This window comes from Sebastes fasciatus, chromosome 4, assembly GCF_043250625.1.
Source record: "Sebastes fasciatus isolate fSebFas1 chromosome 4, fSebFas1.pri, whole genome shotgun sequence".
Lineage (NCBI taxonomy): Eukaryota > Metazoa > Chordata > Actinopteri > Perciformes > Sebastidae > Sebastes > Sebastes fasciatus.
The window spans coordinates 29,853,372-29,866,468 of record NC_133798.1 but is presented as its reverse complement, the minus strand read 5'-3'; the positions used below and the strand labels follow the sequence as shown (position 1 = coordinate 29,866,468).

The 13,097-nt window shown below is 38.3% G+C and overlaps 1 protein-coding gene and 1 pseudogene across 1 annotated transcript; both read left to right on the top strand.

The window, feature by feature from the left end:
* Positions 1-2,099: 2,099 nt before the first annotated feature.
* Positions 2,100-4,958, top strand: LOC141767101 (E3 ubiquitin-protein ligase TRIM39-like). The gene has a single exon (XM_074634344.1). The coding sequence runs from the start codon at positions 2,100-2,102 to the stop codon at positions 3,696-3,698; it is 1,599 nt and encodes a 532-aa protein (XP_074490445.1). The 3' UTR covers positions 3,699-4,958.
* Positions 4,959-7,260: 2,302 nt separating this feature from the next.
* LOC141767100 (E3 ubiquitin-protein ligase TRIM21-like) lies at positions 7,261-12,159 on the top strand (annotated as a pseudogene).
* Positions 12,160-13,097: the final 938 nt, after the last annotated feature.

Here is a 13,097-nt window from a genome sequence, read left to right as displayed (position 1 = left end):
CTCTACCCATTCTTTAGTCCTCAAAATAACAGTGGTGGTAAAAACTCTGCCCCACTGATCATCTCTCCTGTCAATCACACTGAGTAAAACAACCATTTTATTTTGTACAATAAGATTCACTATCACTTAATTTAATAAATGTATATTTGCTTGTGATGTATGGTGTAGACATTGTTGATTTAGTTGATGGAGTCGACCTTGGACAGAAGCTTGTGAAATGCATCCTGGTTCATGTAGGCGCTGCCGGCACGGCTCTGCAAGCAAGAGAAATCAGTTTTCTGGGTCAATTTAGCAGCACCGAGGAATTTATTGCTTCAATTAACTACATTTACCATCAACACTGATTGTACATCCACATAAAACAAGCCAAATTTTTCCTTTTAAATGTGTGGGTGCCAGATTTAAAACTTTTTATTGTCTGATCATTGTGTATAAGAAATGTTGCATACTCGCACCAATTACTGAAGTATTTCATGAATAAGAAAAATTTATTTTGTTTCTCTCCTTTTCTTTTTAAATAAAAAAAAATGCTAAATAAAGTTTTATTGTGTCTGATAAGTCATTTGTTTTTGATTCTTATCAAAGCTTAGAAACAGCTGATGATGTTTGGAATGACATCTGAGGATGCTCTCTAGTGGCGTTCATAACAAACTGCAGCCTGTGGTCATATGAGGTCCTCCTAAATAAGTACACAGTCTGATGCTGAAGCAGATTACATGAATGCAGGAGCACAAAATCAAAGTCTAATTGGTGAAAGTACTTTGTCTAAAGTAACTGATGAGCTTTTTTGTGAGTTCTGTAGTTTTTTGAGCTCATTCTAAAATCAGCAACTTTACTTTCACTTAAGAACACGTTTAATTAAAATGTATTTTACTTCAACTATTTCTAAAAAGGGAGAATCACAGAGAAGCCCATCAATCTACAGCTGTGGTCCAATCAGAATTCTCCATCTCAGTTTTTTTTCCTCCTAATAAAATTCCCCAAGGAGGCAATAAAACCTCACCTATAGAGCTACACCGAGAGGAGGAGCAACACTGAAAGAGGAGAGCTTCAACGTCAAATTACCTGCAATAAAATCAAAAGTTTGTCTGAGCGACAGCAGAGCTGCAGTCGAGACAAGTCTCTGTGTTTCTCTCTAAAGAAACATTCAACTGAATCCAGCAGGTTTTTATCAACAACACAGCAGAATCTCTGCCAAACACTGGTGAGTACACTGACCTACAGAGACTACATGCACTCACTCAATAGTTGGTCAAACTGTAGTTAAAACTAGAATCTGACTTGTTTTACCATATAAAGAATATTATGTCATAATAGTGTCGGTTTTGAAAAACAAAAACAAAATGTACATTGTTCCAGAACTACAAATTAGAAGAAAAAAAAACAACCACAGTCACTGAACTCTGGCTAAGGTTAGACAGAATGCAGTCACGAATTTACAGACATTTTCCGACCTGTTTCTTTCCTGTTTTTTAAAAATCAGTTTTGATTCTCCAACAACTTAAGTGAGTTTGTTATACCACACACATACAGATATAAGACAGTAGCAAAATCCAACAACAAATAGAAAAAGTAACACAAGATAATTGTCTAGGCTAAATGCCCTTTGGATTGTCAAACAGAGTACAGTGTCATTTCATGTGACCATTTCTTTTATTGCCTGTAAAGGTGACGTATACAACTGATAAAGCTATTGTGCTGTGTTTCAACAACTGGTATGAACTCAAAACCTGAGCTCTACTCAGACAGGAGGTTCCACTCAGGGTAAATGTTTAACCGAGGTCCATCGGAGGCCGTTTCCCATAAACGTTTGTAGGTTAATGGTGGCTATTGTGTTAATAACTAGATTAAGTCTTTGAGATATAATTTCTTCCCCAGGCAGCCAAAGTATTGTGGCCATAAATTGGTATAAAAACCCCAGAGCACATTTGCATTGCACCATTTTCTTACAAAGCTGGTCCTCAGTTACGTAAACTATAACAACAGAATTCAGGATGACTCTCCTTATATTCCACTAATCATAGTTTGATATTTTTGAATGATCAACAGATATGTAATTAAATATTTGATTTTTCACTTTTTGTCCTCAGAGTGTAGATATGTCTGCTGCCAGCTGTCTGCTGACTGAAGATCAGTTTCTGTGCTCCATCTGTCTGGATGTGTTCACTGATCCAGTCACCACACCATGTGGACACAACTTCTGTAAAACCTGCATCACTAAACACAGGGATATTAATGTCCTATGCCAGTGTCCCAACTGTAAAAAGGTTTTCTCAACTAGACCTGAGCTGCAGGTCAATACTTTCATCTCTGAGATGGCTGCTCAGTTCAGACAGTCAGCTCAACAGAAAGCCAGCAGCAGCAGCAGCTCAGAGCAACAAGCTGCCAAACCAGGAGAAGTTCCCTGTGACGTCTGCACTGGAACCAAACTGAAGGCCCTGAAGTCCTGCCTGGTGTGTCTGGTCTCCTACTGTGAGACTCACCTGGAGCCTCATCTGACAAGGTCAGCTCTGAAAAGACATCAGCTGATTGACCCTGTGGAGAACCTGGAAGGCAGGATGTGTACGAAGCACGATAAACTGCTGGAGCTGTTCTGTAAGACAGACCAGATGTGTGTCTGCATGCTCTGCACTGTTTTAGACCACAAAACACATGATTTTGTTCCTCTGAAAGAAGGATATGAAGGAAAGAAGGCCGAGCTGGGGAAGACAGAGGCTGAAATTCAGCAGATGATCCAGAAGAGACAACTGAAGATTCAGGAGATGAAACACTCAGTGGAACTCAGTAAGGAAGATTCAGACAGAGAGATTGCAGATGGTTTTCAGGTCTTCACCGCTCTGAAAGAGTCTGTTGAGAGAAGCCAGGCCGAGCTCATCAACACGATCCAAGAGAAGCAGAGAAAGACAGAGAAACAGGCTGAAGGCTTCATCAAAGAGCTGGAACAGGAAATCTCTGAGCTGAAGAAGAGAAGCACTGAGGTGGTGCAGCTCTCACGCTCTGAAGACCACCTCCACCTCCTCCAAAGCTTCCCGTCCCTGAACGCTGCTCCACCCACCAAGGACTGGACAGGAGTCAGCGTCAGTCCATCTTCATATGAGGGGACTGTGGTGAGAGCTGTGAATCAGCTGGAGGAGACGCTCAGTAAACAGATGAAGAAGCTGTTTGAGGCCGAGCTGAAGAGGGTCCACCAGTATGCAGTGGATGTGACACTTGATCCCGATATAGTACATCCCGTACCCACCCAGTCAAATGATAAAAAGCAGGTAAATCAGGTTGACAACTGTAGATGTGTCTTATCGAAGCAGGCTTTCACTTCAGGAAGATTTTACTTTGAGGTTCAGGTTAAAAGATGGTCTAGATGGATTTTAGGAGTGGCCAGAAAGTTGACCAACATGAAGGAAAAGATCACTCTGAGCCCCTCAAATGGTTACTGGACAGTTTGTCGTAGGTCGGGAAGTGGGTACTTTGCTCCTGCTGACCCATCAGTCTGTCTCTCTCTGAAGTCAAAGCCTGAGAAGGTGGGGGTGTTTGTGGATTATGAGGAGGGTCTGGTCTCCTTTTATGATGTTGATGCTGCAGCTCTTATCTACTCCTTTACTGGCTGCTCCTTCACTGAGAAACTCTACCCATTTTTCAGTCCTTGTTCACATGATGGTGTTACAATCCATGCGCGTTATAGGGAATGTGTATTACTCTGAGTAAACATTTGATTTGTATTAGAGGGGCAATATACAACATTCAGAGCACATCTATGATCAGAGTCTGAGCCAGGATTGCCTGCACACGGCTCTCAATATGGAGACGGCTGAGCCAGCGGTTAGCAGCTAACAATGCTAACAACGGCAACAGTGCTGACAGAGTTAAAAGTGTTAACCTGAGGGGAAACCATAGGGTGGGTGTTAGCGGTAACTGCCAAATGAGCACAGTGGCAGCGATTAGCTAGCTAGTAGGGCACACACACACTGGGACTCACATACATGCACGAGCCACCGACCGCTACCAAAACAAAGAACAGAAAAGCTTGTGTTAGTAAGAACTGGCTGTTCTTACTAATAGCCAGCAGGGGGCGACTCCTCTGGTTGCTAAAATAAGTCTGATTGTCTAGAAGTCTATGAGAAAGTGATCCTACTTCTCACTTGATATATTACATCAGTAAACATTGTGAACACGAGTTTGTCGTCTCAATCGCTGGTTTCAAGTCTTCTTCAATTAGCTCTACATAGTTGCTTGCTGCTATATTAACGCTCTGAATGTCGTATATAGCTCCTTTAACACAAACGTTCAGTGTCATATAAGGTGGCATTATATCGTATTTACTTTTTTCATTTCTAATTCCTAATGTTTTTATATTGTTTCTTTATATCCTATTTTCCTGTAATATATCCCATTGGGGTGTTATGAGGAGGGTCTGGTCTCCTTTTATGATGTTGATGCTGCAGCTCTTATCTACTCCTTTACTGGCTGCTCCTTCACTGAGAAACTCTACCCATTCTTTGGTCTTAACTATGGTGGTAAAAACTCTTCCCCTCTGATCATCTCTCCTGTCAATCACACTGAGTAGAACAACCAAAGATTCTCTTTCATTTGATGTGTATTCATTGGTGATATACAATTTATACATTGTTGTTTTTACAGATTTTTTCTTTCATCCCGAAAATGTTTTTATTTGATGTGTCACATTGCTACTTATTACTACAACACACAGATTTTACCACACTAATTGATATTATCTAATGTAGTCTAATTAATTCTAATAACTGCATTACCTGCCTTCAAGACTGTTAAATCATCAAAAAAAATGTTTGCAGAAATCAGAAGCATTTGTACGTGTCAAGTTCAAATTGTTTATCATCTGATCATTGTGTATATAAGAAGTGTTTCATACTGGCATTAATTACTTAGAAGCAGTTTATGAATAATACAAAAGTAATTTACTTTTCTCTTTTTCTTTTTAAATAAACAAAAGCAAACTGAAGTAGTCATAGTGTCTTATTAAGTTATTTTGTTGATATCAAAGCTGAAAAAACAGCTGATGGTGTTTCTGTAATGATACAAAAATAATAATCAGTTTCCCAGGATCCTGAGCCCTGAACTCCGCTCATGGACTCAACGTTTACAGTAACTATAGGCTGCTGTAGCCCATGACCCATGACGTCACCAGGTCGACAAAACCACAGCCTCAACTGTTCTCTCTTTCTCTTTTTGGTCTCTCTCTTTTCTCTTTACCTCGGCTCGGCTCTCCACACTGGTGCAGTCTGCTTGGAGCAGACACATCAGACTCCTTTCCCCTCGCAGGGACGCAAGAGTCTGCCTGAAAACATCCCTGTTAAGTACGCTCCGCTAACAGAGAGCAAACAGGTTTAGTAGCGGCTACGGCACAGTCTGCCCGCTGACGGTAAAACCACCGGAGCCTAGAAGCCAGGTTAGCGCCAACCTAACTGGACCCTGCAAGGAAACAAAGACTGAGGTGACCGGTTTCCTTCAATCTGCACCATCTCAACGCAGCGCAGCAAAGACATTGCATTCTCATGGTACTAGCCAACAAGCATGAAAGATGCCATCCCATTGAGTCAATTCCATAGATTACAGAGAATTTGTGACACAAAGGAATCTTTTGATAACCAAGTGAGCATAATGAAGTACCGTTTTAAACAAAGAGGATAAATGTCTAGATGCAGCCTTAGAACAGGTGACAACAAAACCACAAGGGGATAGAAAGACAACAAACAAACCAAGAGCTGTCTGTGTTTTAAATGTTACCGATAGATCAAATTAAATAAAACATTCTATCAGAAAGCATTGGCACATTATTTCTAGAGACACTAAAATCAGTCAGTTATTTAATACACCACCAAGAATAACATTCCGTCGAGGAAAGAATTTGAAAGACAAACTTGTACAAGCCGATTGTCTTTTTCAGAGACCTAAGACTAGCCTGACCCCTCTACCTGATGGCAATTACTTCTGGGTCTGAGTTGTGTTAAACCAGTGCTACTAGTTTGTAGAGAATAAGTGATATGTGAGAACGCCCTCTGGTGGAGTTAATAAACTGCAGCCTGTGGTCATATGAGGTCATGCTCTTAATAAATATCTACACAGTCTGATGCTGGAGCAGATTATATAAAGTCTAATAGGCACAAGTACTCTGTCTAATGTCACTAACAAGCTTTTTTGTTTGTTTTGTAGTTTTTTGAGCTCATTCTAAAATCAGCAACTTTACTTTCATTTAACTCTTACTTTAAAAGTATTGTACTTTAACTACTTTTACAAATAGAGAATCACAGAAAAGCCCATTAATCTACTGCTGTGGTCCAATCAGAAGGATTCTCCATCTGAGTTTTAAAATCTTATTTTAGATAAAGAAAATGAGAAAATGTGCTCAACATTTTGGAGAACAGCAGTGAAGTGCAGAGGGATTAGTTGTTATGATGGATCATAGACTTTATAGTGTATGGAGATAAATACTAAAATGATTACAGTCAGAATGACACATTGGCAGAGGTAGGAAGTATTACATTTACATAGTCACTTTGTTTTAAGTAATTGTGCGGCTATTTTGCATGACCTAAAATCTTTCTATTTTGTAGTAGGGTTGAAGGATTTCCTTTGATTTTAAAATGATTACTTCCTGGGAACATATCACTCTTTTCCTAATTATAAACCATCTGTGTTTTCTTAGACACACTATGGATTTTCCAGTCGTGGAATGTAATTAAGGCCGACTACTCTCTCTGATTAAGGAGCTTTTTCTAAAATAACATAAAGGGTTCTCTGATAGAAGTACTTTACTTTTTTTGAAACCTCATAATCACAAAGAAGTCTACATTGTGTTCCAGTGACAAAAGATTTTCATCTCAGTTTTTCTACTTTAATGTGATCAGTAAGAAATCTGTCAAAATGAAGAAAAGATAAACACTTTGTAAAGTATCAGAAAAGTGAAATTGCAGGATAAACAGTGAGCTGAACATTGGAGTGTTTGCGGGATTGTAGAGGGACTGTAGAGGAAGCGTTGTAGCCTGTTGATCAAAAAATAAAGGATGTTCTTGAATATCTTGCACTGACCTCTTTTGTTGTGTTGTCTGTTTGTAGTTGTATGTTGTTTTGGCTGCTGCTGTGGAAAAAAGAGGAAGAAACAAAAAGTTAAAACTCATCTTGTTCCAAAGCCATGTCAAGGTATTTCAATAAAACCTCACTGACAGAGCTCCACTGAGAGGAGGAGCAACACTGAAAGAGGAGAGCTGCAACGTCTCATTTCCTGAAATGAAAGTGAAAGTTTGTCTGAGAGACAGCAGAGCTGCAGTCGAGACAAGTCTCTGTGTTTCTCTCTAAAGAAACATTCAACTGAATCCAGCAGGTTTTTATCAACAACACAGCAGAATCTCTGCCAAACACTGGTGAGTACACTGACCTACAGAGACTAAATACACTAACTGTCAAGATTTAGTTGAAACCAGAAACCACAACAAAGAATAAAACAGCAGATAAACTAGTCATGCTAAAAGCTAACTAGTGTAGATTAGATTCCTTTTGGAGTACAGTATCTGATTTAATGATTATAAAAGGTACCAAATTTAGGTTTTACCACTTATAACTGTTACACACTTTGGTAAACAGCCATGAACTTCAAACCCTTTCCTCTCAACTTCTCTGTTTCTGTAGCTGCTGTCTGCCTTTGTAAGCTGATCATATTTACTGTGTTTCAACAACCGGTATTAACTCAAAACTTCAGCTCTACTCAGACAGGAAGTTCCTCAATATAGGCCTATATAACTGAAAAGCCATTATTAGAAAGAAAAAATGGAGCAATTTGGCTGTTATTAATGAACATAATATCTGATTAGTGTAAACAAATAGTGGATGAAGAGTTTTGGTTTGTGTTCATGAAACTTGGAACTTGACCATCAATCAGAATCACGACAGGCTGCAAAAACATTTAATTGTGAGTTTGGCTGCATTTAAATCAAAGGTGAAAGAAGTGCTGAAATATGGAGGACAGAAGCTGCCAAAATCAAAAATGAATTATTGAATTACTCTATAAATAAATAAATTTGTCATTGAATGTGCCAAAGAGAATATTAAAAATAAATGTAGGCATTAATTAATTGATGAAATGTGACAGAAATTTATATTTCTGTTTTAATTTATCTATATTTATCTTTGTATTAATTCCCCTATTTATCTACTCTTCAATTTAATTTTCCTTTTTATTTATTTATATATTTTCATTTACTTAAATGTATTTGTTTATTTTTACATTTATTTTGAATCAGTTAAAAATCATTTTTTAAATGTATTTATTAATTATTAAATGTATTTATTTATGCATTGTTTTCCCTTTGCAATATTCCAACTATTTATTTCCCCCTAGTTATTTATGTATGTATTCTTTTCTTTATACAATTCCTTTTACATGTCTTTATGCATTTCTGCTTCACTATGTAAATGAGGGGGGCTGTCATTCAACATGTGTCATCATGGGGTCAACTTGAGTGCATAGATTGACTGTACAAGGCGAGCTAGCTAGCGAGTTAACGCTGTCTGCTTATCAACTCCAGTCTTCAACATCAGTCTTGGTTGTCAGTCTGCAGCTGGTTGCATTGTCCGACTGGTACAGGTGTGCAGACCAAACAACTGGAGCTTAACTGTTTAACTCTTTTGCGGACCCCCAATGTTGAGCTTGTTCAGAGTGAGAACCTCCAGGCTGAAGCCGCCAAGCTTTCTCTCCATTGTAGTGTACTGTACGTAGCCGGAGATGAAGACTGGAGTTGATAAGCAGACAGCCTTTACTAGCTAGCATGCTAACAATTACAGTATAGTCGATCAATGCACTCTGATGTCGATCAACCAATAAGCGAAAAGTTGACCCCATGACTCAAGTTGAATGACAGACCCCTCATTTGTATAATGAAGCAGAATTGCATCAAGAAATGTAAAAAAAGAAATGTCTAAAAAAAAGAATACAGAAATAAATAAGTTTGGGGAAATAATAGGGGGAACTTGCAAAGGGAAAATAATGGATGAATAAATTAATTAATTAATTAATTAATAATTAATAAATACATTTAATAAGCTATTTTAAATTAATAAAAAATAAATGCAAAATCAAATAAATAAATATAAGTTAATAAAAAATAATAAAACGGAAAATTAAAAGAGTAGATCAATAGGGGAATTAATACAAAGATAAATGAATAAAGTAAATTAAAACAATTTGTTACAATTCATCAATTAATTAATGCCTACACTTATTTTTAATATTATTTTGGTACATTTAATGACATATTAATTTATTTATAGAGTAATTTACTCATTTATTTATTTATTTTTGATTTTGACAGGTTCGGCCCTCCATACTGAGATCTTTTACTTGAGTAAAAGTAGTAATACCACAGTTCAGAAATACACTGTTACAAGTAAAAGTCATGCATTCAAAATGTTACTTCAGTAAAAGTGCTAAAGTATAAACATCAAAATATACTAAAGTACTAAAAGTTAAAAGTACTCATTATGCTGAAAGGCTCATTTCAGAATAATATATATTATGTTATTGGATCATTATTATTGATGCATTAATGTGTTCATCACTTTAATGTTGCAGCTGGTAAAGGTGGAGCTCACTTTAACAACTTTACATATTGCTGGGTAGCTTAGTCCAAAATAAATACATCATAATATTAGTTGACTTATATTATGTATTATAATCAGAATTTTGCATCTAAAAGTATTAAATTAATGTAGGCTTCTGTAAAGTTTGTGTGTCTTTGATTTGTCTTACTATATATGCTTTTCATTTCCCATAAACGTGTGTAGGTTAATGCTTGATAATCTATTTATAATTCCACCCCCAGCATGAACTGACTGCATAATATGCTGTCTTAATAAATCAGACGCTGAATAGATGTCATCAAATTCATTGACGACCACAGGACATATTTGCGTTGCACCATTTTAAAAATAAATATGGCCCTCAGTTGGATGCAATATAACAGTGTTCAGGATGACTCTCATTATATTCCACTAACCATAGTTTGATTTTATTAAACAAATAAGTAAAAGACAGGTAATTACAGTTTTGTTTTTCACTCTTTTTGTCCTCAGAGTGTAGATATGTCTGCTGCCAGCTGTCTGCTGACTGAAGATCAGTTTCTGTGCTCCATCTGTCTGGATGTGTTCACTGATCCAGTCACCATACCATGTGGACACAACTTCTGTAAAACCTGCATCACTGATCACTGGGATATTAATGTCCTATGCCAGTGTCCCAACTGTAAAAAGGTTTTCAACACTAAACCTGAGCTGCAGGTCAATACTTTCATCTCTGAGATGGCTGCTCAGTTCAGACAGTCAGCTCAACAGAAAGCCAGCAGCAGCAGCTCAGAGCAACAAGCTGCCAAACCAGGTGAAGTTCCCTGTGACGTCTGCACTGGAACCAAACTGAAGGCCCTGAAGTCCTGCCTGGTGTGTCTGGTCTCCTACTGTGAGACTCACTTGGAGCCTCATCTGACAGCTTCACGTCTGAAAAGACATCAGCTGATCGACCCTGTGGAGAACCTGGAAGGCAGGATGTGTACGAAGCACGATAAACTGCTGGAGCTGTTCTGCAAGACCGACCAGATGTGTGTCTGCATGCTCTGCACTATTTCCGACCACAAGACACATGATGTTGTTCCTTTGAAAGAAGGATATGATGGAAAGAAGGCCGAGCTGGAGGCTGAAATTCAGCAGATGATCCAGAAGAGACGACTGAAGATTCAGGAGATGAAACACTCAGTGGGGCTCAGTAAGGAAGATGCAGACAGAGAGATAGCAGATGGTGTTCAGGTCTTCACCGCTCTGAAGGAGTCCGTTGAGAGAAGCCAGGCCGAGCTCATCGACACGATCAAAGAGAAGCAGAGAAAGACAGAGAAACAGGCTGAAGGCTTCATCAAAGATCTGGAACAGGAAATCTCTGAGCTGAAGAAGAGAAGCACTGAAGTGGAGCAGCTCTTACTCTCTGAAGACCAACTCCACCTCCTCCAAAGCTTCACGTCCCTGAACGCTGCTCTTCCCACCAAAAACTGGACAGAAGTCAGCGTCCGTCCATCTTCGTATGAGGGGACTGTGGTGAGAGCTGTGGATCAGCTGGAGGAGACACTCAGTAAACAGATGAAGAAGCTGTTTGAAGCTGAGCTGAAGAGCGTCCAGCAGTCTGCAGTGGATGTGACACTTGATCCTGATACAGCACAGCCCAACCTCATCCTGTCTAATGATGGAAAACAAGTTAAGCATAGTGATGTAAAGAAGAATCTCCCAGACAACCCAGAGAGATTTGATACTTGTCCCTGTGTCTTAGCAAAACAGAGTTTCTCTTCAGGAAGGTTTTACTACGAGGTTCAGGTTAAAGGGAATACTGAGTGGACTTTAGGAGTGGCCAGGGAGTCGATCAACAGGAAGGGACAAATCACAGCGGCTCCTCAGAATGGTTACTGGTTGATATGGTTGAGGAATAAAAAGGAGTACAAAGCTCTTGCTGACCCTAGAGTATGTCTCTCTCTGAAGTCTCAGCCTGAGAAGGTGGGGGTGTTTGTGGATTATGAGGAGGGTCTGGTCTCCTTTTATGATGTTGATGCTGCAGCTCTTATCTACTCCTTTACTGGCTGCTCCTTCACTGAGAAACTCTACCCATTCTTTAGTCCCAGTCTTAACTATAGAGGTAAAAACTCTGCCCCTCTGATCATCTCTCCTGTCAATCACACTGAGTAGAACAACCAAAGATTCACTTTCATTTGATGTAATAAATGTGTATTTATTGGTTATATACAATTTATACATTGTTGTTTTTACAGATTTTTTCTTTTATCCTGCAAATGTTTTTATTTGATGTGTCACATTGCTACTTATTACTACAACACACAGATTTTACCACACTGATTGATATTGTCTAATGTAGTCTAATTCATTCTAATAACTGCATTACCTGCCTTCAAGACTGTTAAATCATGAAAAACAATGTTCTCAGAAATCAGACGCATTTGTACGTGTCAAATTCAAATTGTTTATCTGATCATTGTGTATATAAGAAATGTTGCATTCTGGCAGAAATTACTTAAAAGCAGTTTATGAATAATACAAAAAGTAATTTACTTTTCTCTCTTTTTCTTTTTAAATAAACAAAAACAAACTAAAGTTTTTATTGTGTCTGATTAAGTTATTTTGTTTTTGATTGATATCAAAGTTGAAAAAACAGCTGATGGTGTTTCTATAATGAAACCAAATAATGTGTTTTAAAAACACCATCAGCTGTTCTCAGACTGACTTCAGTTGACGAGCTCCAACACCCATCACATTTAGATAGTTGGTAGTGTAAGATTATGTAGTGCTGGGGCTTGCCACTGAAAATGGCTTCTGAGCCATTGAACTCAGTTTCCCAGGATTCTTCAGCCCTGAACTCCGCTCATGGACTCAACGTTTACAGTAACTAAAGGCTACTGTAGCCCATGACCCATGACGTTACCAGGTCGACAAAACTGTTCTCTCTTTTTCTTTTTGGTCTCTCTCTTTTCTCTTCACCTGGGCTCTGCTCTCCACACTGGTGGAGCTCTGAGCACCGTGCAGTCTGCTTGGAGCAGACTCATCAGACTCCTTTCCCCTCGCAGGGATGCAAGAGTCTGCCTGAAAACATGCCTGTTAAGTACGCTCCGCTAACAGAGAGCAAACAAGTTTAGTAACTGATTTTTTCTTTTATCCTGAAAGTGTTTTCATTTGATGTGTCACATTGCTACTTATTACTACAACACACAGATTTTACCACACTGATTGATATGATCTAATGTAATCTAATTCATTCTAATAACTGCATTACCTGCCTTCAAGACTGTTTAATCATGAAAAACAATGTACGCAGAAATCAGAAGCATTTGTACGTGTCAAATTCAAATTGTTTATTATCTGATCATTGTGTATATAAGAAGTGTTGCATTCTGGCACAAATTACTAAAGAGCAGTTTATGAACGAGACAAATGTGATTTGCTTTTCTCTCCTTTTCTTTTTAAATAAACAAAAGCAAACTAAAGGTTTTATTGTGTCTGATTAAGTTATTTTGTTTTTGATTGATATC